General features: G+C 43.4%; 1 protein-coding gene across 5 annotated transcripts in view; it reads right to left on the bottom strand.

The window, feature by feature from the left end:
- The window catches only part of NUP210 (nucleoporin 210), a 134,715-nt gene extending 122,491 nt beyond the window's left edge, over positions 1-12,224 (bottom strand). For 2 of the 5 annotated variants that reach the window (XM_084872406.1, XM_084872410.1), the window contains exon 1: positions 11,878-12,222. In XM_084872406.1, the coding sequence (XP_084728532.1) occupies positions 11,878-12,092 (215 nt within the window). In that variant the 5' untranslated portion in view covers positions 12,093-12,222. Of the gene's footprint in view, positions 1-11,877 lie in introns of all 5 variants that reach the window. The other 3 variants (XM_084872409.1, XM_084872407.1, XM_084872408.1) reach the window with 3 other exon arrangements.
- Positions 12,225-26,381: the final 14,157 nt, after the last annotated feature.

Below are 26,381 nucleotides of genomic sequence, written 5' to 3'. Positions count from 1 at the left end.
CAACTCTCATGGCGCATGGCAAATGGCAACTCTTCCATGGACCCATCTCTGATCCTCCTCACCTACCCTCCTTTCAGTTTCCACAGTTCCACTGGTCCTCCTTGGGACCCCTAGTTTATTCATTCATTCATTGAATCCACATTTATTGGGTTATGTGCTATGTCCTAGGCACTGTTCTAAGCTGGGATACAACAAAGTACTAATTATACACTAATCCTTACCTTCACAGAGCTTACATTTCAGTGGGAAGAGAACAATAATCATCAAAATGAGTGAATATGGATCTTAGAAAAAAAGAACTATGGAAAGCATAAAGCAGGGTAGGGAAATGAGGTAATTTCCAGTAGCATGGTAACAGCAAGCCTCGAGGAGAGGGTGACATGGGAGCGGAGACCGACATGTCTGTAAAGGAGCAGCAGGTGTGGGCTCTTGGACATCCGAAAGAAGAGTGTCTGGGGGAAATAGATCACAAGTTCAAAGGCCCCAATACAATAGCTTGGCAATAATGCTTTTCCCCGTCCAACTTACCTGACATTGCAGGCAAGGACAAGGCCTGTGGCTCATTCACTTCTTGCCCTATTGTACTAGCATATGATTTTGGCACATGTTTTTGTAGATGCCCTTTATCAGACTGTGAATTGATTCTCTTCTATTCCTAGTTTGCTGTAAGTTTTTCTCATGAATGGTGTTGCTACTCTGCACCTATGGGGATTTTATGGCTTTTCCTCTTCATTCCGTTGATACGGTGAATTATACTGATTCCTTTGTTAATGTTAAACCAAACCTGCATTCTTGGGATTTACCCCAGTTGGTCATGATACATTATCCTTTTTTATATTTTCCTGGAATTGATGTGCTAGTATTTTGTTAAGGAATTTGTGCTTTGGTCTATGGATTTCTTTTACTGGTAATGTATTTGTATGGTTTGCAATCAGTATAATGTTGGCCTTATAAAAATGATCTAGGACAGTGGTCAGCAAATTCATTAGTCAACAGAGCCAAATATCAACAGTACAACAATTGAAATTTGAGAGCCAATATTTTTAAACTTAAGCTATATAGGTAGGTACATTGTTATTAAATTAATTAGGGTGCTCTTAAGCTGGCCTTTGCTAAAAACGCAAGGGGCCAAAGAGCCACATGTGGCTCGCAAACAGCAGTTTGCTGACCACTGATCTAGGAAATTATCATTTCTTCTCTCTTTCCTGAAAGAGTTTATAAAGGACTTGTACTACTATCCTATATAATGAAGAGGTAATATGCAAATTGACCATCACTCCAACACACAAGATGGCCGCCCCCAAGTGCACACAAGATGGCTGTCACAAGATGGCCGGCAGGGGAGGGCAATTGTGGGCCATCAGGCCAGCAGGGAAGGGCATTGGGGGGAATCCAGGCCTGCAAGGGGGGACAGTTGGGGGGGAGGGACCAGGTCAGCAGGGGAGGGCAGTTAGGGCCAATCTGGCTGGCATGGGCGCAGTTAGGCATCAATCAGGCTGGCAGCAGGGTTGTTAGGGGGTGATCAGGCTGTCAGGCAGAAGCGGTTAGGGGAAATCAGGTAGGAAGGCAGGTGAGCAGTTTGGAGCCAACAGTCCTGGATTGTGAGAGGGATCCTAGATTAGAGAGGGTGCAGGCTTGGTTGAGGGACACACACACACACACACACACACACACACACACACACTGTGTACGAATTTCATGCTCGTGGTCTCTAGTTTCTTCACAAATGTTCAAAGAATTTACAGGTAAGGCTATCTGGAATTAGAGTTTTCTTTATGGGAAGGTTTGTAATTATAAACTTAACTTTATCAAATGTCCTAAAGGGGGGGAAAAAAGGCACCAAATATCCTAAATGAGGGAAGGAAAAAAAGAAGAAAAAAGGCCTTTCCAAGTGCTTTCAGAACCATACCCAAAGTCCTACGCAGGAGGTGGGCCCAGGACATGACCTTACAGTGGGGAAACTGAGGCTCAAAGCTGGCCACACAGCAATGTTGCCTTCTTTCCTTTCATTATTCTCACTCACATCCCACCGTGACCTCCACCCAGACCACAGCAGCTCCCTTCAAGCACCCCACTCAAGGTATATCTGCCCACTCACACACACAAACATCTAAACAGCTCAACAAACAGGTGAGGGAGGCCAATGCACACACATGGGTGTCATTCCTGTAGGGGACTTGTGCTTGGTTTGGGTGGCCCAGCCTCCACTCACCTCTTTCAGAAACAGTGCTCAGATTTTCTGTGGGTGTCATCTCTTCTCCACTCTTAGACCATGAGCCCAGAGTACTCACACTGCTCTGGATACTAGGAAACAGGTGCCCGGGGCCTGGGAATCAGCTGTGTGTTCCGCTGGTTTTCCAGGGTTCAGTGCCCCACTAGACTTGATTTTGGGGGCTGCAGGGCTGGAATTGTTTTGTTGCTATCCCAGAAGAGCACCTGGTTGAGTTTAAGACCTGAGGACTGAGAGACCAAGTCCTGCTGAGAAACCCCTGCAACACATATGCCCAAACCAAATTCTTCCTGGCCTTCAGGTTTATGAGCCAAAACAACATGCCATTGTTTTATTTAAGCTATTGTGGTTTGAGTTTCCTGTTACATACAGTCAGAAGAATCTAGACAAATGAAATCCCCCTGACTGAATTCTGTTAAGGTTCATTGCCTTATTTCATTCAAACTACTGTTACTATATTTTTTAAAGAAAAAAACTTTCATTTATTATGTGCTTATTATGTGTCAGTCACAGAATGAAACACATCACAAATATTTCATTTTAATTATATTAAAACCCCATTTGGTACACAAGAAAACCTCTACATGATAAGTAATCTGCCCACATTCATATTCCTAGGAAAATGCCTCAGTCCAGCCTGGCTCTCAACCCCTGGTCTGGACATTGTCCCACTCCCTTGTACTGAAGGCACATAGATTATTCAAAATAAAGACAAAGGGAGAAACCAAGATGGCAGCAAACTAAACTGCTGCCTCGCTAAACAATTCCAAAACTTCAACTAAAAAACAAAACGTCCATCATACAGAACCACAGGAAGGCTAGCTGAGTGGAAATTCCACAACTAGAAGGAAAGAGAAAAGCACAGTGAGACTCAGAGGAGCTGCAGGAGGTAGAGGTACTGAGACGTGCGTGCAGAGAGGACTGGCAACTGAGTGAGCAGCTGGCCTTCTCAAGTGGGAGGGAAACAAAAGCTCTCAGCTGCACTGAACTCCAGTTCCAGGTGAGACTCTGTGGACCCAGACTCATTCAGGGAGAAACTGAACTGTCTGGCAGCAGGTGGAACTTGAGGGTGGTTGCAGCGATTATCACAGGACACTGAAACAAAGGAGCCTATTAGGGCAGGGCTGATGGGAAACCAATGCTGTCTGCTCTGTCCTGAGACTCCACTCCATCCAACCTGAGCACAGAGGCTTTTGCAAGACTCATCTTATAAGTCTGTCTCCAGCACAGAAGTTCTCCCAGCGTAGACACAGCTGATCCTCACAGCCAATTGGCCTGGAGGTCAATTCCTCCCAGTAATAACAACAATCAAGGCTTAACTACAAAACTGTGCACACAGCCCACAAAGGGGTGCACCAAAAGTGTCCTCCTTAGGTAACTGGGGAGGCTGAGCCACTGGGCCCTATAGGACACCTACCACACAAAGCCACTCTATCAACTCAGGGAAGCAGTCAAAATGCGGAGACAAAGAAACAGGTCACAAATGAAAGAAATGGAGGAAAGCAAACTATTGGATATAGTGTTCAAAACCACAGTTACAAGGTTTTTCAAGAATTTTCTAGAAAAGGCCGATAAATTTAGTGAGACCCTCGAGAATATGAAAAAGAACCAACTAGAAATTAAGCATACACTGACTGAAATAAAAAATATTATACAGAGACCTAACAGCAGACTAGAGGATTGCAAGAATCAAGTAAAGATTTGATTTGAAGAAAATAAAGAAAAAGGAAAAACCACTCAACTGGAAAAGCAAAAAGAAAAAAGAATCCAAAAATATGAAGATAGTGTAAGGAGTCTCTGGGACAACTTCAAGCCTACCAACATCTAAATTATGGGTGTGCTAGAAGAAGAGAGAGTGCAAGATACTGAAAACCTATTTAAAGAAATAATGACAGAAAAATTCCTCCACCTGGTGAAAGAAATAAACTTACAAGTCCAGGAAGCGCACAGGAATCCAAACAAGAGGAATCCAAAGAGGACCACACCAACACACATCATAATTAAAATGCCAATGGCAAAAGACCAAGAGAGAATCTTACAAGCAGCAAGAGAAAAGCAGTTGTTTACCTACAAGGGAGCACCCATACAACTATCAGCTGATTTCTCAACAGAAGCCATGCAGGCCAGACAGGAGTGGCAAGAAATACTCAAAGTGATGAATAGCGAGAACCTACAACCAAGATTACTGTATCCAGCAAAGTTATCATTCAGAATTAAAGGGCAGATAAAGAGCTTCACAGATCAGAAAAAGCTAAAGGAGTTCATCACCACCAAACCAGTATTATATGAAATGCTGAAAGGTATTCTTTAAGAAGAGGAAGAAGAAGAAGAAAAAGGTAAAGATAAAAATTATGATCAACAAATACATATCTATCAACAAGTGAATCTAAAACTCAAGTGAATAAAAAAATCTGAGGAACAGAATAAACTGGTGAACATAATAGAATCAGGGGTATGTATATAAAGGGAATGGATTGACAACTCTCAGGGGGAAAGGGGTGTGGGGGGTGTTGGAAGAGACTGGACAAAAATTGTACACCTATGGATGAGGACAGTCGGGGAGGATAAGGGCAGAGGGTGGGGTGGGAACCGGGTGGAAAGGAGTTATGGGGGGGGGGGGGAGAGGAACAATTGTAATAATCTGAACAATAAGGATTTATTTTTTTAAAAAAATAAGGACAAAGGCCTCCCACCCCTGTCCACAGGGAGGGAACAGCTTCCAAACCTAGGCAGAAAATAGCCTTCCTCAAACATCTCTCACCCCACATGTATCCTTGACATTGCTTTTCAAGTGGCACTAACTGTTCTAAAACCCTTTTGAAGGAACGAGGTAAACCAACTGTTAGCTGAGAAGTATTGGCTCATTTCCTGTTGCCTCACAGGTCTGAGCTGGCTCTAGAGCTAGTGACCTGGTTTTGAAAGTGGCTCTGTCACTATCTATGAGGCTCCTAGTCTCTGGCTCTCCATTTGTGCAGTGGAAGTCATTCCTACAAGTGCTAAGTTTTGTTTTTAGGATTAAATGGGGAATAATATGCAAAGAGATGAGCAGAAAAAAACACACAAACTGATCCTGCTATTTTGGTTCCCTCTGCCACACCCCTCTTACAATCTTCCAAGCTCCTGCCTCTGGACATGTGCCTCTGGCCACAGGGCAGCTGTCCCTCTGCCAACCTTTCCTCACCTTTGGGCCCTTGCTGTATGCTGCCCTCCTGGATCCAGTCACATCCAGGTAACCCTTATATCCTCTCCTTATTTTTTCCTTTGAATTGATTCTTCTTTATAGAAACAGTACTTTAAAGGAAACCTATATCAATTCTGTAAATAGAAAGCTGCTATCGTTTGCCATTCATCTGTAGTAACGATAAAAACAAAGGTAAGTCAAAACAATATTACTAGATTCTGGGAAGGAGGAGTTGTGTGGGGAAGCACTGCTGCCTACAAAGGTTCTGAGCCATCATCGTCCTGTTCCCTCTGAAGACAGACAAGTATTAAAAGGTGTTAAGGAAAGTAAAATGGTGGTTGCAGGGGCTGGAAGGAAGGGGATGAGGAGTTGGTGGCTGATGAGTATAAAGTTTCAACTGGGCACTAATGAAAGAGTCCTGGAGATGGATGGCGGTGATGGCTGCACAACAGTATAATGTATTTAATGCTACTGAACCGATCACTTAAAAATGCTTAAGAAGTTAAATTTTATGCTATATATATTTTACTGCAATTTTTTAAAGAAAAAATATATAAACAACATATTGGAACCGGAAATAAATGTTTATTTTGAGGAACTCTAAAGGACTGACACTGAATTTTGAAAGGGTAAAGCTTTCCCAATCTTAATGTCACATAAAACCCTGGAACACACAGAATGTGTCTGGCGCTCTGGGAGGCACAGGAACTGAGCAGAGGATGGGGAGCCCCGGACAGGGAGGTTCGGGCCAGAAAACCACAGGGAGAAGAAAAAGTGAGAGCTGTGCCAAGAGGGAGGGGGTGGCAGTGGAAGTGACAGCCCACCCTTTATACATCTGCAGGTCCAGCCCCTCCTGGGCAGAGTTAGGGCCTGCAGGCCGGAAGATGAGCAGAATGGGGAACCAAGAAAAGAAGCAGGAAGTAAATAACCCGGGCACCAGGTCAATTGAAAGGAACACACACTTGCAGGCACCTCCCTCTCTGGGTCTCATGAAGGGAGTTTAGCAAGGCCCCACCAGTCCTGCAGGAACTAAAGCTGCAGGCAGCACCCAGTCCAGATGCAGAGGAGAGAGCAAGGCCCAGAGAACCAGTCCCAAGCTAATGTCACACAACTCCTGACCCTGACCACCCCCTTCCTGTCTCCTAACCGTAGGCCACAAGGTCCCACAGGCCCCGCCCCTGCCAACCTCTCTAACCTCATCTCCTAACACAGCTCCCCTCACCAAACCTGCTTGTTTGTGCTCTTCCAACAAGCTCAGTAACCACTCCCACCCCCAGGACCTCTGCACTTGCTGCTCCCTCCAGTTGGTCCCACTCAGGTTCCAACTCAGCTCCAGCAGCTTCTCCTGATTGCCCTCTACATAATCACACAGGTCTCCGCAGCTCGACACAGCACACTGCTCATGTCCTCAAAGACTTACCACTAGGAATGTGGCCTGTACTTCCTTAGTCAATGCTCCAGAAAAGCAGGGTCTCCTCTGCTTGTCCATTGTCACCCCTGGGACCTGAAGTGGTACCTGGCTCATACAGTCACAAATATCCATGACCTACCTGTTAAGTGAATCCCTACCTCTCACCTGTGAAATATGCTGCTCTAGGGCACTCGGGCAGTACAGCTCTTCACAGTGAGCACTGTCCTGGGACCTGTAGGCATGTGGCATCTCTGCCAAAAATAACACCAAATATGACCCCCAGTGAGAACACACAAACACAGTCTACCATTCCAAGACCTCTGCAGAAGCAAGGAGTGAGACTGTTCTGAGTGTGTAAGGATGAACAGTGCCTACAAATGGGGTGTCAAGGGAAAAATACTCCAGACCAGGGGAACAGAATCACAGGCCACAGAAGGCCCAATGAATGGGTGCAGAAGTTGCAAACTGATCAGCCTCCAGAAGAATCAAGTCCACTTTTTTGTAAGCTTCCACATTATAAATGTTTTATTTTAATGTCAGAACCTGATTAGCCAGTTCCTGTCAGGCATACTGCCTCACCTGTCTAGCTTCCAACATGTGAACTATTCTGTTCTGCAGGCTGAGTCTGTGAACCCAGCAGAAGGTGCTGGAACTGGATGAGGTTCCAACTTGGCTCAGCATGTAGTGGGGTTTTGGAAGGAGCCAAAGGAAACCTTCACCTCATCTTCCCTCCCCAACTTCAGCCTGCAAAGTGCTGCAATGTGCTGTTCCTCCTGCTGGGGGCAGGCAGAGGGGCCCTGGGAAGTACAAATCTCAGGGAAGTGATGGGCTCTCAGAAGCAGGTCAGCAAGAACAAAGGGATTGTGGCTCTTTCATGCCCACTGATTCTCAGTGGGTCACTTGAGCTGCCTGGGACATCGCATACTCCAAGGACAAGTTCCACTGTACAGGGCCCATGCAGCAGAAGGGGGTCCCACTTGCCTCCCCAACAATCCTTACACTTGTGGCTGAGAAGTGCCGGGCTGTGGTGAGAGGATGCACCTAGTTCAGGACCAATCCTGGCAAACACATTAGGCAGCTCCATGTTTCCGGCCGCCTGTGCACAGCTCGATTCAGTGCGCACTGTGTATGCCCTGCCAGGTGCCAACTGCTTTTTACAGGGTGTGGGAAGCACTGTTGCTCACAGTTTACACCTACAACCCTGTCCAGTCAAACACCCTTGGCCATTAGGCTCCAACCAGAGGCCTGGGAGACTGCACACACCCCTCCCCTCAGGACCAGCCAATGGCTGATTGGGTAAAAAAGTTCAAGCTTGGTTTCCTCCTCACCTCAAGAGGACAACCTGCATGCAAGTCGACTCCAGAGGGTCCTGTGGATCAGCCCACAGCGAAACCTTCTCTGAAACCACATCCTCACTCATCTCCCCTTCCCTATTCCACTTCTAAGCAAAGAAACCTTTTAATAAGCCACACATACTAAATCCTTGTCTTGAGCTCTGCTTCTGGGAAACCAGACTAAGACACTTTCTCCAAGCCAGGGCAGCCCACTGAAGAATCCAGAAATCCTGGGACTTCAACCAAAAGAAAAAGAATAAGCAGAAAATGTAACATCTACTTAGCAGAATAGTGCTCAGACACTGAATACCTAGGAAGATTTTGAAACAGCATAGAAAAGTACTTGGACTTTAATTTTAGCTGCTGGTTAGAAGAGAAAGAGGTTACCAAGTGTCCTAAATACCAGGTTTGAGCAAAGAGGGAAAAAATAATGAGTAAAAGGAAATTGAAATGGTGACTGATTGATTGTATTACAGTTGAAGAACTATGATATACTAGAGGTCCCATGCACAAAATTTGTGCACTCAAGGGGAGAGGGTCCCTCAGCCCAGCCTGCACCATCTTGCAGTCTGGGGCGCCTTCAGGGGAAGTCAGACTGACAGAGAGCAGGTCTAAGCCAGCAGTAGGACATCCTCAGTGCTGCTGTGGAGGTGGGAGAGGCTCCTGTCACCACTGAGCTTGCCAGCCTTGAGCCAGGCTCTGGATGAGCGGAGCTCCCCCTGTGGGAGTGCACTGACCACCAGAGGGCAGCTCCTGCATTGAGTGTCTATCCCCTGGTGGTCAGTGCTCGTCATATCGACCAATGGTTCCGCTGTTCAATTTGCCTTTTATCATATGGGATTACTCTTTCTACAATTTTCCATAAAATGTAATTTTTGTATAAAACATATCTTAAAAAAGGACCTAATGAAATATACTCTATGGAGCATTTTCAATCACACAAAATATTTAAAAAGAATCAGGAACTTGTGGCATAACCAGCGATGCTGAGTATAATTGGAGGGATTTAATTAGTCTGGCAAATTAGCCAGAGGCTGTAAGTTCCTGAATGTGGTGTAACTGGAAGCGTCCTATGTCCTATGGCAGTGGTCTCAAACTCATTGGTCAACAGAGCCAAATATCAACAGTACAATGATAGAAATTTCTTTTAAGAGCCAAATTTTTTAAACTTGAACTTCTTCTAATGCCACTTCTTCAAAATGGACTCGCCCAGGCACTGGCATTTTGTGGAAGAGCCATACTCAAGGGGCCAAAGAGCTGCATGTGGCTCACGAGCCACAGTTTGCCGACCACAGTCCTATGGGCTCTTGCTCAACTCACAGACCTATCACACTACAGAACATCACAGACAGCAGGTTCCTCTCTGAGGCTTAGACTAAAACATAGGCAGGTTAGACTAGATGATCTCTATAGTTCCTCTGGCCCTAAAACTGCCCAATTATTTGATGCTGTAAAATCAAGAAACAGGAAGACAAAATTGTTTCTTGGCTCGGGCATGTGATTTCAGTAAATTTGGAACTTGACCTCAAATTCTACAGCTAAGCAAAAGTATCTCCAAGGTTCAGGAGAGTTTACACTTTCTTTGTGTTTCATCACTGAGACTTAACAATGAATTCGTTGGATGCAGAGGGTATTTCCTCCCAGGTTTAGATTACTGCATTCATACAACTTGTCTGCATGCCAACTAAATCAGCGATTATCAACCAGTGTGCCAAGAGAAGTTTTAAAACATGCAATATGTGACGCTTTAGTCAGGGGCAATGACTTATTTTCCCTTAGATTGTTAAATTAAAAAAAAAAATTGACAACAGCAAATACAGCAATAACCATCTGGTGTGAATCAAAATTATACCTATTTTTTATCAGATTGGCAAAAAATTTTGTTGTGCCGCAAAATTTTAGTAATTAGTTTATGTGTACCATGAGATGAAAAAGGTGGGAAATCACTGAACTAAACAACAAATGATAAAACTAGGAACAGCACTACTGAAAATAAATAAAGCATTTTCAGTACTTGATTGATGGAAGATTTTCCTGTGAAGGGGAAATCACAAACACCTGAGGAGACACATAGAATGAGCAGTCACACACTTGCAATAAAAACTATGTATCAGATGCAAAACACGTTATAACTCAGTTAAAGTTTTTCTGATGCACAAGAGACTAAGTCCTTTGTTTTTTTCCCCTAGGAAGCTGTAACAAGTAAATTAAAATAACCCTACTCTATCTGCTCCATTCAGAATAAAATGCAATTAGAAAACACACAAAAAAAAGATTGTTACTTCGGGGAGTAAAAGGGGTTAGGGTTAAAGAAGCTCAGAGAAAGTAGCATACAAATACACCCAAAAGGACTCCTATGAAGCCAGCTGTTTTTAATAACCAGCTTCCTCTTTCTCACCAATATATTAAGAGAATAGACAACTTCAACCAGAGAGTGAGCATGTATCTCCTGTAAACCATGAACAGCTAAACTTCCCACACAAGACAAGGCCCTAGATAGGGATATAGAAAACTTAAAGCTAAAGATCAGCCTCTGATAGCCAGCCAGAAACAAGGCCTTGCAGGAACAAAAGACACTAAACCCAAAATGCAATTGGCTGACATAGCATGTCTGTATTTTAGGAGTCCAACTTACAGAAAAATAAAATGGTGCAAGTAAGGAAAATGCTGCTCTGGGCACCATATTTGCACAGACAAATATTCGAAGAAGCTTAAAATACACACACGCTTCTCTGTAATGTGATCCCACCTTTTTAAGCCACAACAGACTCAGCTTTGAGACTCTGAAAGAAAGGGAGGAGCAAAGATGGGGGTGGGGGGAGGGGAAGGAGCCAGATAGGGGACTACCTCCTCCTTCTCATCTCTAGCAAGGCCCATCTTGGTGGGGGCCTCAGTCACACCAAAGGCTGTCTCCACCCTGCTAGTAACAGAAGCCGAATTATTCCCCATCTGCTGAATGAAAGGACTGGACCACATCACCCTGCCCTGATGTTGAGAGGAGGAACAGAGCCCTCTAGTTTTATTAGTATCACATCCCCCACAATGAGTGTGGAATCCCTGAATTCCCCTGAGAAGCCAGGATAGGAGGTGTCTGAGATTGAGGCATCATGGCTAACTCCACTCAGAAACTTGGGCGTGAGTCTGATGTCTCATTTCTCGTCTGTCAAACAGATCCCAGTATTCCCTCCAAAAGATCTTTCATCACAGATTTATGTTCTTGCCAAAGATGCTGCAGGGATATGATTTGACTCCCACACACGCCTTCCACACTTCTCCACAAACCTAATTCCCACACCACTGTGGTGCCAGGTATGAGTACCCCATCACTAGGCTTGGCAGGGCCCTGTCCACCTGCTCCCTGGAGTACAGAACAAGAACACTACAGGACGCCAGTCCCGGCCCAGACGCTCGGGCACGTTCCACTCCCTACAGAAGTCCTGAGAACCCTTGGCCCGAGTCAGGACGGCTGGGTGGAGCCCCTGCTCCCGAGGAACCCACAAAAAAGCAGGTCACTGCCCGTCAGGCCTAGGCGGCGCTGGCGCAGAGGCCCAGCGGCGCCGCCCTACGCGGGGGCGCCCCGGCTGCACGCCGCCCGGTCAGGCCCCGCACCTGCTGCCGCGGCCCGCGAGGAGGCCCGGCCGCCAGCCCCGCTCGCCGCCTCCCCCGCGCGGCGCACCGGCAGCGCCCGCCGCCTCCAGCCCGGGCCGCGGCCGCGCCTCACCAGCGGTAGCAGCCCTCCGAGGCCTCCAACGTGAAGTTCACGCGCGTGGCTCGCGTGAAGGGCAGCAGCACTTTGGGGATGTTGAGCTTGGCCGCTGAGGCAGGGCCCAGCGTGGGCAGCACCGAGAGCGCGAGCAGCAGCTGCAGCAGCCCCGGAGCCCGCGCCGCTGTCCGGGCCGGCTTCACCTCCTGCGACCCGGCCGCCCGCGCCGCCATCCTCGTTCGCTTCACCTCCAGCGACCCGGTCGTCCTCGCGCTCCCCCTCGCGCCCGAAGTCGCCGCCCGCGCCTGGCCGGCAGGTGATAAGCGCGGGAACGAGAGGGCGGGGCGGGGCCGCGCGGGAACTAAAGGGGCCGAGCTCACTGCGACCCCGCTCTCAGCCGCGCGGCGGAGGGAGGGGCTGGGGAGCGCGCCCCAGGCCACGTAGTGGGGATGTGAGATGGTGCGCGCTCTCAGGGACCAGGTGACAGGGAGAAGGAGAAGGAGGGGGAGGGGGAGGGGGAGAGGAGGAGGAGGAGGAGGGGTGGGAGTAGAGGAAAGACTCGGCGCATGCCCGTGCTACCATAGGGAGTAGAAGCGTGGGGAGAGCTGAAGGCGCGCGCCTGCGGGACACCTTGGACGACGCGGAAAGCCCTGAGCATTTTCTGGCTCCCATGTTCACAGCTTGTGGTTTCAACTCTAGGGTGGTACTTAGCACGTCAATGTGGTTTACCCAAAGGGCAGGTTAAGGGCGTAGGCACTCCTAGAGCACACTCTTACCCTCACCCAGCCCCCAGAGAAAGAGAGAAAGTTCGGCATCACTGAATTCATCTGCAAGCAAAAAATCCCAGCTCGTAAATTCAGTGTACTTTTTGTCCTCTGGTTTGCAGTTTTTGTCATGAATTGTGTGAAGGTGGGTTCAGCAAGCACAAGGTGCACCAGCATTTCTAAAATGTTAATCTGCAGCAGGGAGGGTTCAACCTAGTAGGAGATAAGGAAGGGAACAGGGTGAGCTCCCACAGGCCCAACTTGTGTAAAGCATCCATAAAGTGTGCTCTGAATTGTAACCAGGAAGGCACAAAATGATGCCACCATCTGACAAGGAAGAAGAAACTGGATTTCAGTCATGCTCGGGAAGGCTTCTTGAAGAAGGTGGCCCTGGGGCTGGGCATAGACACCTCACTGGTCTTCAGACAGGCCCAGATGGGTCTAAGTCTGCCCCTCAGGAGTCATTGGGCTTGTGGATGGTGACGAGGGGTGTCTTGGGGTCACTCTCAAAGCCTGAAGTCCCCTCATGCTTGAATGTGTCTCAAAGCCTGAATGTGTGGGTTGGGGGAACCTCTGAATATCCCAATACTGGGAGTTCTTCCCTGGGTGGAACCAGGTGCTCTGGGAGGGGGAGTTCCAATGGTTTATTTTCTCTGAAGAAACAGAGTTCAATGGAAAGCATCCAGCCCCAGAGAAGTCTCTGTGAGGAAATCTTTGTGTTTTTGTTTGCACATTTTATTGATTCCTTTTACCCAGTCAAATGGCATAAATTAACAAAGGTTTGAAGAGGCTCATAGTGAAAGTGATTCCCCCTGACTGTCCAGTACCTTCTGGTAAGCAGTGTTTTCTGCTTGACTACATTTCCAGAGTGTTTATGCATATACAAACATGTACATTTAAAAATCAAGATATAACTCATTATATTCCTGTTCTGCCCACTTAAATTGGCAAACAAAGAGCCTCATGAGGCAGGTAAATAAATAAAAGGGACTAGGCAGTGTTATATTATAAATCAGAAGACACCTTAATCAATAAGCCAAATTTATTTGGGGTCCTTTTCATTTTGCTAGCGCTAGCGGGCCCAGAGGAAATCTTACTTCTCAAATTCTGGGCCCAATATAGTGGAAATCTTTCCTATTTATATGTTTTTCAGCTCTTTGTTTTCAAAAATTGGAATAAGACTTCTGGACCTTCTGAGAAAAAGTCCTGTGTGCTGGCACAGGGCCATGAGACCATATCTCAAGGCCTGGCCTGGTGCCATCACTAACAACTCTGTTTGGGGCATAGTTTATGGCCTCTCTGGAATGGGGAGTAGTCTTATTTTTCCCTGTTGTTTAAGCAAGCAAACATTTACAGAAGCCAGAGTAGCAGAGTTAAATTTAAACAACAGTTTTTACTCAAAATGGAGATTACTATGCTTCAGTAGGGCATGAGGGGACTGAAGCACTCTGACCCATGAGTCTCTGTAATGCCATCTTTCCAGATCTTCCGATTATTGAGGAAAAATCAGGAACATGTATTTGTAATTGAAACATGCTGATTGTAAGTATGAGTGAGATTAATTTATTAAAAACAAGCATACCCAGAAAGAGAGAGCGGCTAAGGGTCACACTGGGAATGTTTGTCAGCAAGGTCGGGAGAAGGCGGAAGGTGCTGATCAGGGTTCCCTGACAGGGAAGCACCCACGCTGCAGCTGGGTCCCCTCCCAAAGCTACCTACAGGCTTGAACAGGGAAATCTCTCCATCTTTAAAGGAAAAGTGGATCTTGTCAGAGGACTGAACATCCATAGTCGCAGCGACCGCCGAGCAGCTGTAAGCCCGAGAACACTGGTCCCAGGTGAACACTTGGACTCAAAGGAGCGCTCCACCACACTGCGAAACGCGGGGATAGGGTGAGCCACTGTGAAGACAGAAGCCCGCGCGCGCTCGCCACACAGAAGCTGGAGGACTGGGGTGGTATTTACAAGGAGAAGCCCCGGGCTGTTGGGCTGGTGTGACTCTTGATTGTGGGAAGGGCTCCTAATAGGGTGGATATCTAAAGAGCAACCCATTCTGATCTGACATGGAGGGAAAGTCGTTGTGTTTTAGGGGAGTGCAGACGAATGGGACTTGCCCACCAACTTCCACAGATCACTGGAGTGGAAAAAAGCTACAGAAGCTTTAGAGCCCTGGAAGTCAACCCAGAAACACTGCCACCCAGATGCTAAATCACAAATTGACCCTAGTGTAATAAAAAATCAAGGCAAGGCCTGCTTAAAAATCAGGACTGGATTACAATACTGAGGAGCAGTGAAACGCAGGGAGCTGCAACACTGTCCGGACTGGGAAACAGGTGTGCCAAACAGAATGACAGAGGAAGTGAAGGTCCTTTACTACTGCACATTTTATTTAATTTTTAAAAATGTTTTTAATTTTTGTTTTTATTTTCATTATTTGCAACATTTACTAAAGAAACTTTTTTCCTTTTTTTCTCACTTGATTTTATCTTTTTAATTATTACATTTTTATTTGTAATCAGGATTTTTACTACAACTATTTTACCTTTTTTATCTTATTTACCTGTGTTTTCTTTTATTATTACTTTTTTAACTGTCATATTATTTGCTCTTTATTTTACTTTAGGATTAGTGTTCTACAGTATATTTTCACCTTTCCTTCATCAACGCTTTATTCTATCTCAACTCTACCTTTATGCCATCACTCTCTTCCTAACCTTTCCCCCTTTGGTGTCCTGTTTATCTTAACCCTTTCCTGCTCTAGATTTTCACTATTCTTTATGTTTACCCCCTGCTAAAATTTCACCCTACCTTTGTATATCTAATTTCCAATGCCCTGCTCCAAGTCCATACACACCTCCCTTTTTGCCATCCTAAAAAAAAAAAAAAAAAAAAAAAAAAAAAAAAAAAAAAGGGAGATTTTTGTTTCTATCCTTGTGTAGTTGTATGTTGAATGTTAACTATATCAAACTTTTATGCTTTTTTTGTGCGGTTGTTTTCCTTATTCTTTTTCTTTAATTGTATGTTTTTGTTAGCTGTGTTTTAGTTAGTATTTTACTTATGCTTTCCCTTTCCTTGCTAGATATTAGTTGGTGTTGTAGGTTGTATTGGTCTACAATACTTGTTGCTGGCATTTGCTGTGATTATTGATTTGTTCTATGGGAGTTTCCTCCCTATATATAGTTAGTTCCTTGTTGCTCTCTTAGTATCAATCTAATCTATCTCTCTTTCTCTCTCTCTCTTTTTTTTTTTTTCCTACTTTTCCCAATTTCATTTAGACACTTTTTTTTAAATTTCCTTTTACTCCTCTATCTCTCCTATCTCCTAACTTGCCTTTCTCTAATAGTCACCTTCATTGGAGGTTATTAATATCATAAACACATTTCAATTCAGTGCCTTGTGTGTTGTGCTTGGTTGTATTGTATTTTGTGCCTTTAAATCAATGCAGGAGAGAGAGAACTACATAACCAGACATCCTGAAAGGAGAGACCTTGGGGAGACAAAGAAACAGCCCACATATGAAAGAAAAGCAGGCATCACCAGAAAAGGAACTAAACGACTTAGAGGCAAGCAACCTATCCTAGCAAGAATTCAGAGAAATGATCATAAAATGGCTAAAAAGAATGGAAGACAAATTTGACAATATGAGCAAGAACCAATAGGAAATGAAAAATGACATCGGTACTGTAAAGAAATCAATACAAAGCATCAAGAGTAGACTAGAAGAAGCAGAGGACCACATCAGCAAGCCAGATGACAAATGGAAAAAAAATACACGATTAGAGCAGCTTCTAGAAAAAAAATATTAAAAAGCAGGAGGAGAGCTTATGGGAAATTTGGGACAACGCAAAACAAAACAATATTAGAATAATAGGGGTTCCATCCAGAAGGAAAGGAAATTGAGGAAGACATGGAAAACCTGTTTCAAGAAATAATGACAGAAAACTTTCCTGAGATAGAGAAGAAAAAACCCACATAAATCCAAAGAGCTCGCAGAGTCCCAAGCAAAATGAATCCCAAAAGAACAACACAAAGGCACATTATAATTAGGGGGCAAGCACCAATGACAAAGTAAGAATCTTAAAAGCAGCCAGAGAGAGACAGAAAGTTACATATAATGGAATCCCCATCAGACTAGCAACTGATTTCTCAACAGAAACTCATCAGGCCATAAAGGAATGGGATGAAATATACAAAGTCATGCAAAGGAAGGATCTGAATCCAAGAATACTGTACCCAGCAAGGCTATCAATCAAAAGTGAAGGTGAAATCAGGAGCTTCACAGACAAAAACAGACTAAGGGAATTTATCACCACCAAACCAGCAATGCAAAAAATGCTAAAGGGTCTGCTGTAAAAATAAAGAAATAGGAAACGAAGAAGGAACACACCTATACAGAATAAAAATGGTGACAAATAAATACCTATCAGGAAGAACTTTAAATGTAAATGTATTAAATGCCCCAATTAAAAGACATAGGGTAATGGATTGGATAAGAAAACAAGATTCATATATCTGCTGTCTATAAGAAACCCATTTCAGAAAAAAAGACGCACACAGACTGAGGCTGAAGGGATGAAAAGAGGTTTTCCAGGTGAATGGAAATGAAAATAAAAAAGTGGGGTAGCAATAATTATATCTGACAAATTACATCTCAAAGTGAAGGACATAACAAGAGATAATGAAGGCCACTTCATAATATTAAAGGGAGCAATCCAACAAGAAGAAATAACCCTGGTAAACATATATGCACCCAATACAGGAGCAGCCAAATACATAAAAATACTGCTGGAGGACATTAAGAGAAAGATTAATAGCAATACAATAATAGTAGGAGATTTTAATACCCCATTATCACCTTTGGACAAATCATCTAAACAAAAAGTCAGTGAAGAAAAATCAATCCGAAATGATGCACTAAACCGGATGGAATTAATTGACATCTTCAGAACATTCCACCCCAAATCCAAAGAATATACATTCTTCTCAAGTGCACATGGGTCATTTTCAAAGATAGACCACATGTTGGGACATAGGCAAAGTCTCTTCAAATTCAAGAAGATAGAAATCATATCAAGCATCTTCTCAGATCACAGTGGCATAAAACTGGAAATCAGCTACAATAAAAATAATCCAAAGAAGTCAAATACATGGAGACTAAATAGCATGCTATTAAACAAGGATTGGGTTACCAGAGAAATCAAGGAAGAAATTAAAAACAAATGACAATGAAAGCACAACAATCCAAAATCTATGTGACACAGCAACAGCAGTCTTGAGAGGGAAGTTCATAGCTCTACAAGACTACTGGAAAAAAAAAAAAAAAAAAAAAAAAAAGTTACAAATTATCTAACTCTACAACTCAGAGTCAGAAAAGAGAAACAAGAAAAACCCAGTGTAAGCAGAGGGAAGGAAATAATAAAAATCAGAGCGGAGATAAATGACAAAATGACATAGAGACCAAAGAAACAATACAAAAGATCAACAAAACACAAGAGCTGGTTCTTTGAAAGGATAAACAAGATTGATGAAACTCTAGCCAGGCTAACCAAGAAACAAAGAGAGAGGACCCAAATAAACAAAATCAGAAATGGAAGAGGTAAAATAACAACAGACTCCGCCAAAATACAAAGGATTGTTACAAAATACTATGAACAACTCTATTCCAACAAACTGGACAACCTGGAGGAAATGGACATATTCCTAGAAAAATATAACCTTCCAAAACTCAATCAGGAAGAATCTAAAAATCTCAATAGACCAGTGACTTTGGAAGAAATTGAAACAGTCATCAATAAGCTTCCAGCGAACAAAAGCCCGAGGCCAGATGGCTTCACAGGAGAGTTTTACCACACATTCAAGGAAGAACTAAAACCTATCCTCCTCAGACTATTTCAAAAAATTCAAGAGAAAGGAACACTTCCAAACTCCTTCTATGAAGCCAGCATCACCCTAATACCAAAACCAGATAAAAACAACACAATGAAAGAGAATTACAGGCCAATATCCCTCATGAACATAGATCCCAAAATCCTCAACAAAATTCTAGCAAATCGACTCCAGCAGCGCATCAGAAAGATCATACACCATGACTAAGTAGGGTTTATTCCAGGAATGCAAGGATGGCACAATATCTGCAAATCAATAAACGCGATACATCACATAAACATATTGAGAGATAAAAATCATATAGTCATATCAATTGATGCAGAAAAAGCATTTGATAAAATCCAACACCCTTTCCTGATAAAAACTCTCAACAAGGTGGGAATAGAGGGATCATACCTCAACATATAAAAGCTATATATGATAAACCCACAGCAAACATCATACTCAATGGGCAAAAACAAAAACTATTTTCCTTAAGAACAGGAACAATACAGGGATGCCCACTCTCACCCCTCCTGTTTGACATAGTACTGGAAGTACTAGCCATTGCAATTAGACAAGAAGAAGAAATAAATGTCATCCAAATTGGAAAAGAAATAGTAAAATTGTTCTTATTTGCAGATGACATGATACTGTACATAAAAAACCCAAAAGACTCCATCAAAAAACTAATAGATTTAATAAATGAATTCGGCAATGTAGCAGGTTACAAAATTAATGTCAAGAAATCTATGGCATTTCTATATACCAATAGTGAAGTTACAGAAACAGAGACTAAAAAAGCAACCCCATTTACCATCACACCAAAAAAATAAAGATACCTAAAAATAAACTTAACTGAGGAGGTAAAAGACCTATACAAGGAAAACTACATGACACTGAAAAAAGAGATAGAGGAAGACGCAAACAGATGGAAGAACATACCATATTCATGGATTGGTAGAATCAACATCATCAAAATGTCCATACTACCCAAAGCAATTTATAGTTCAATGCATTTTCCATTAAAATACCAATGGCATATTTCACAGACTTAGAAAGAACTCTCCAAAAATTCATCTGGAACAAAAAAGACCCCGAATAGCCACAGCATTCCTGAGAAAGAAGAATAAAGTAGGAGGGATCTCATTACCAGATTTAAAGCTATATTACAAAGCCCCTGTTTTCAAAACTGCCTGGTACTGGCACAAGGTCAGACATATAGATCAGTGGAATAGAATAGGGAATCCAGATATCAACCCAAATCACTATGCTCAATTAATATTTGACAAAGGAGGCACGAATATACAATGGAGTCAAGACAGTCTCTTCAATAAATGGTGTTGGGAAAATTGGACAGATACATGCAAAAGAATGAAACTAGATCACCAACTTACACCATACACAAAAATAAACTCAAAATGGATACAGGACCTAAAATAAGACAGGAAACCATAAAAATACTAGAGGCATCCACAGGCAGCAAAATCTCAGACATATGCTGAAAGAACTTCTTCACTGATACTGCCCCTAGGGCAATGGAAGCTAAAGAGAAAATAAACAAATGGGACTACATCAAAATAAAAAGCTTTTTTACAGCAAAAGAAACCATCAACAAAACAACAAGAAAGCTCACTGTATGAGAGAACATATTTGCAAATGTAATCACTGATAAAGATCTAGTCTCCAACATCTACAGACAGCTTATACAACTTAATAAAAGGAAGATAAATGATCCAATTAAAAAATGTGCAATGCACCTAAAAAGAATTTTCTCAAAAGAAGACAGAAAGAAGGCCAAGAGGTACATGAAAACATGCTCAAAGTGACTAATTATGTGAGAGATGCAAATCAAAATGACAATGCAGTACCATCTCACACCTGTCAGAATGGCCAACATCAACAAATCAACAAACAACAAGTACTGGCAAGGATGCTGAGAAAAAGGAACCCTCGGGCACTGCTGGTGGGAATGCAAACAGGTGCAACTACTGTGGAGAACAGTATGGAGTTTCCTCAAAAAACTGAAAATGAAAGTCCCATTTGACCCAGTAATCCCACTCCTAGAAATATATCCTAAGAAACTCGAAACACCAAACAAAAAGGATATATGCACCCCTATGTTCATAGCAGCACAATTTATAATAGCTAGGATTTGGAAACAGCCTAGGTGCCCGTCAGCAGATGATTGGATCCAAAAACCATGGTACATCTACACAATGGAATACTATGCTGCCATAAAAAAGAAGAAAATCTTATCATTTACAGCAACCTGGATGGAATTGGAGAACATCATGCTGAGTGAAATAAGCCAATCAATGAAAGAGAAACACCATATGACCTCACTCATTTATGGATAATAAAGAACATTATAAACTGATGAACCAAAAGATAGATACAGAGACAGTAAAGCAACAGACAGATTGTCAAATTACAGTGGGGAGGGGAGGGAGATATGTGGGCGATAAGAGATCAACCGAAGGACTTGTAAGCACGCATATAAGTATAACCAATGTACGCAAAACTCTGGGGAGGGAGGGCATTATGGAGGGGAGAGGGGATTGTTAAGATATATACACATATAATACCTTAATAAAAAAAATGAAAATAAATAAATAAATAAATAAATAAATAAATATAAACAAACATACACACTCTTGGACATTTATTCCAGAAAAAATGAAAAGTCATGTTCATACAAAAGCCTGTATGAGAAATATTCATAGCAGCTTTAATCATAATAACCCAAAGCTGGAAAAGCCCAGAGGCCCTTCAGTAGATCTATCCACTTCTACCATGTGGATAGATCTACTGAATACTAACTACTCCGCAACAAAGGAAGGAACCATTGATACAACAACTCAGATTATTTTTCAGGGACATATGCTAAGTGAAAAAAACAAAAGCCAGCCACAAATGGTTATGTACTTTATTATTCCATTCATATAACATTTTTGAAATGGCAAAATTACAGAAATGGAGAGCAGATGGGAGATTGATGGGGGGAAGGGCCAGGCCTGTGGAGGTGGGGGGTCATGTGGCTATAAAGGAACAATAAGAGAAATCCTCATGGAGATGAAAATGCTCTGTACCTTGACAGTACTGATGTTAGTGTCCTGATTGTGATATTGTCATATGGTTTTTGTTATGCCCAGATTTCATGATCCCCAAAGACCACCAGGGAGCCAAGTCTGATGCAAAAGCAAAAGAGTCTTTTTATTTCAGGCTAGCCCAAGCTCACCCCCCACATACCGACTCAGCGGCAAGAAAGAGAGTGGCTTTCTCTAAAACAAATGATTTATAGGGGTGGTGAGGTCACTGCTTTGGCTGACCCCGATTGGTTGGGTGAGGGCTAGAGTCCAGTTACATAGTGACATACTTATACAAAATAGAGCATGCAGCACAAGATAGAGTCAGGAGTTAACCCTGTCCTGACCTCTAAGTTTTACAAGATATTACAATTAAGGGAACCTGGGTAAACGGTGCATGGGATCCTTCTATATTATTTCTTACAACTGCATGTGAATCTACAATTACCTCAAAAAATAAAGTTTAATCCTGCAAACAAATAGCAAACACACAAACAGGCCTAACAAAATAATCTGTGTGGACATTGCTTTCTGTATGCTTAATTTAAAACAGTCAAATTTCCCCAACAAAAAACAACTGATGGGAAACAACAAAATAATGGCAAATGTTTTCACATTTGAGATTTTCCCCTTTGGTAAACAGCCCTCCACTTTCCAGGACATTACTAAGAGGGACTCAGCTGAGCTGTCAGCAGGTAAACAGGCAGCTAGGAAAATAGGCCTTGAGCAGGGATTGGGCCTTCTGGGCATGGACCTACTGAATGCATTACATACATTCTCCTCCTATTGCTGGGGTCATTCTCAGCATCTAAAAGGGTTCAGTAATCTAGAGAAGGGCTGCGAGTAAATGAATAGAGACTAGACAGGAAATATAAATTTGGAAGGCATTTTGGTAAGCCAGAGGGAAGTTTAGTTCTAGTGACTAAATTCCTGAATCTCTGCACCTGTGGCTTTTTATTCACACATTTTGCCCTCAAGCAAAGCAGATATACATATCAAAGGTAAGGCATGGTAAACAATAAAAAGATTGTCAGGATGAGGGAACTGCCTTTGGGACATTCCAACAACAGGTAATGACAACCAGATTTTCAGCCTTGCTGAAGCTGACCCCCAGCCTTCTGATGAACTTTTCGAATTTATTGTGCTAACTACTGGAATTTGCTTCCAGCATCTTATTCTTCCACCAGTCCATCCAGCCTGGCATAGAAAGGTTTGGACAACCTAATACTATCACCCAGGATTGGATCTTTCAGTAGGGAGTGAGGATCAGGGACAATTGAAGGCTATGGTGATAGTCATGAAATGGGGACATGCAATGACCCATTTTTGCAGCAGGATCTCTGTGAAGATCCTGGGTTCCAGCCTATTTTATAAGCCTGTTTCTTCAGGCTCCCAGCCAACCTGGTAGTATACTTACAAAAAGTCCTCCTCCCACCCCCTTTCTGATTAAATCAGCCAAGTTGTATTTGGTCTTTGCAACCCAAAAGCATTCCAAGATGAAATGTCCTGGAAGAAGAATGTCAGTGTGACTGAGTTTTAAACACTGTTGTGTTACTCAGTAGGTAGGATATAAAAAAGCAGGAAACAGCCCTGGCCAGTGTGGCCCAGCAGTTATAGCATTGGCCCATGCACTGAAGGGTCTCGGGTTGATTCCCAATCAAGGGCATGTACCTGGGTTGCAGATTTGACCCCCAGCCTGATAATCACAAACCTCCAGCCCTTTCTGCTGGGTACAACATACTTTGTAAGGAAACTCTCTCGGGCAGGATTTTTCTAACAAACAGCACATGGCTTTCCCCGACCAGAGGAGCTATGCCTGGCCTGTGGGGAACACATTCTGCCCTACCAAGCCCAGGAAGAACAGGCCCTCCCCCACAAGACTGGTACTGTCCCTAATCAGAGTAATCAAACCTCCAGCTCTCTCCAGATTTTGCAAGAGTGAGTAGTAAGGTACTAGTCCCCTTTAGTAGTGAGGTTTGCTCCAAATCAGCAGAACATACTCTGCTTCTACTTTGTGAGGGCCAGGGTTATCTTGGAGTCAGGGAGGTGATTTGTACCTCAGGTATTGCTCACTCACAGGTAAGCAGGAAGCAGGTTCCTAGGAAAGGCAAAAGAAATCAGATAATCTGAATCAGGTATTACAGAGTATCTTCAGATGCTGGCCCATCCTTAGCATATAGCTCCTCCCATTTTCCTAACAGCCCAGGCCTTTCAGCTGAGCCACATCTCCCAGACTCTCTTGCAGCCCAGATCATGCGATTAAGTTCCGGCCAATAGGATGTTTGCAGAGTCATCTGAGCATTCCCAGCCAAGCAGAGAGCAGTTCTGGCTGTCCCTTTAAAAGGGAGGCACTGGCCCTGCCCTCTGCTTTTCCATTTCCTCAGCTTGGAGCCAAAGAGCCATGCACAGACACTGACACTGAGGGCCTGGATTATTCAAAAGCCAGTCTTTTATGAGAGAGGGGAATAAAAACTTTGCTATTTCAGTTTGCTGTTATTTCTGGTGCCTCTGTTAAAATGACCAAGTTTTTATCCTAATCGATAAGAGGAACATTGGCTACTGAAAGGGCAGTAAATAAAAAGGAGAGTTCGGACACATACAACAACATGACCCTTTAGGTCCCCCGCAAGCCAGCGCCTCTCCCCAGCTCCATGTCTCAAGTTCCCTGCCCCCTGCAGGAAGTCCCACCTCAACCAAGGCTCTTTTGGAAACTGCCCTTGATGACAGGGAACCCACAAGTGCTGGCAAAGTGATAGCCTTAGTGGTCCTGCCTGTGTGTGGCTAGAACAAAATGGGAGAGAATTCTCTTAGATGCATGCCTGGGCTAGTTTATCCTTTCCATTTTAAGTGGGACATAATTATACCTTATCCCAGACCAAAGAGGACCAAGAGACATATGAAAACACTAGAGGCCCAGTGCACGAATTCATGCATGGGTTGGGTCCCAAAGAGGGTGGGGTAGGGGCTGGATATGATCAGCTCTCTGTGTGGGTGATGGGATGCCCTTGCTGGCCCAGGATCTGGAGCCATCCCACTGACATTCAACCAGTTGTCAGGAGCCACCTGGTGGCCACTTTTATATTGTTTCCCCCTTGTGGAGTGTCTAGGGAGGAAAAGTGGCCTTGATGCCCAAGGCTGACTTCCAGGAGGCCTGTGGTGTCTGTCCTGTTCTCCTGAGATTGGACCTGCAGGACTACTGAGGGAGTAAGTGGCTGTCACCGGGCTGGTGAGCCTTTAGGACTGTTCTCAGCTGAGCAGTGCTCCTGCTGTAGGAGCACACTGACCACCAGGGGGCAGCTTCTGTGATGAGCATCTGCCCCCTGGTGGTCAATGTGCATCATAGCAACTGGTTGTTCCAGTTGTTCCGGTTGTTTGGTCACTTAGGCTTTTATGTATATAGATGCTCAAAGTCACTAATCATCCAAGAGATGCAAATCAATATGACAATGTAGTACCATCTCATGCCTATCAGAATGGCTATCATCAACAAATCAACAAATGAAAAGTGCTGGCGAGGATGTGGAGAAAAAGGAACCCTTGTGAACTACTGGTGAAAATTTAGACTGGTGCAGCCACTGTGGAAAACACTATAGTTTCCTCAAAAAATTAAAAATGGAATTGTCATTTGACCCAGTAATCCTACTTCTAGGAATATATTCCAAGAAAACAGAAACACCTATCAGAAAGGATATATGCACCCCTATGTTCATAGCAGCACAATTTACAATAGCTAAGATTTGGAAATAGCCTAAGTGCCCATCAGCAGATGAATGGATTAAAAATCTCTGGTACATCTAGACCACATGTGTCAAACACAAGGCCCGCGGGCCAAATCCAGCCCGCCAGGCCTTGCAATGTGGCCTGCACCGCGCTGTCATCACTGCACTCCGCTGTCAGTTTATGACATTGTCAGTTTATGACTGTTCAGTAAACCATTCGGCCCACGATTTAGGCTGGATTTTAGATTTTGGCCCTTTCTCTGATTGAGTTCGACACCCCTAATCTAGACAGTGGAATACTATGTTGCTATAAAAAAGAAGAAACTCTTACCATTCGCAACAGCATAGATGGCTGTGGAAAACATTATGCTAAGTGAAATAAGCCAGCCGTAGAAAGATAAATATCACATGATCTCACTCATTTGTGGAATATAATGAACAACATAAACTGATGAACAAAAATAGATCTAGAGACAGAGAAGCACTGAATAGACCTTCAGACTTTAGAGGGAAGTCAGAGAGGGTGGGGAATAAGAAACCAACCAAAGGACTTGTATACATTTATATAAGCATAACCAATAGACACAGACACTAGGGGGATGAGGGCATGTGCTGGGAGGTATGAATGGCCAGGAAGAAGTCAATGCAGGAAAGAGGAGACATGTAATACTTTAAACAATAAATATTTTAAATTTAAAAAATGTTCAAACTACCCAAAGCAATCTATAGATTCAATATCATTCCTATTAGAATAACAATGGTATTTTTTCATAGAACTAAAACAAATAATCCTAAAATTTATAGAGAACGACAAAGACGCAAATAGCCCTGAAATCTTGGGAGTGAAAAAAAAAGGTTGAGGTATTATACCATCTGATATTAAAATTATTCTACAAAGCCACAGTAATCAAAACAGCTTGGTACTGGCATAAACACACTTAGATCAATGGAACATAATAGAGAGTCCAGAAATAAACCTATCCCTACATGGTCAATTAATATATGACAAAGAAGGCAAAATACACATTGGGGTAAAAACATTCTCTTCAATTAATGGTGTTGGGTAAACTGGACAGATACCTGCCA

The sequence above is a fragment of the Pipistrellus hanaki genome, assembly GCF_964339955.1.
Source record: "Pipistrellus hanaki genome assembly, chromosome: 2".
Taxonomy (NCBI): Eukaryota; Metazoa; Chordata; class Mammalia; order Chiroptera; family Vespertilionidae; genus Pipistrellus; species Pipistrellus hanaki.
The sequence above is the reverse complement of the archived record's forward strand: the minus strand, read 5'-3'. Positions and strand labels throughout refer to the sequence as shown.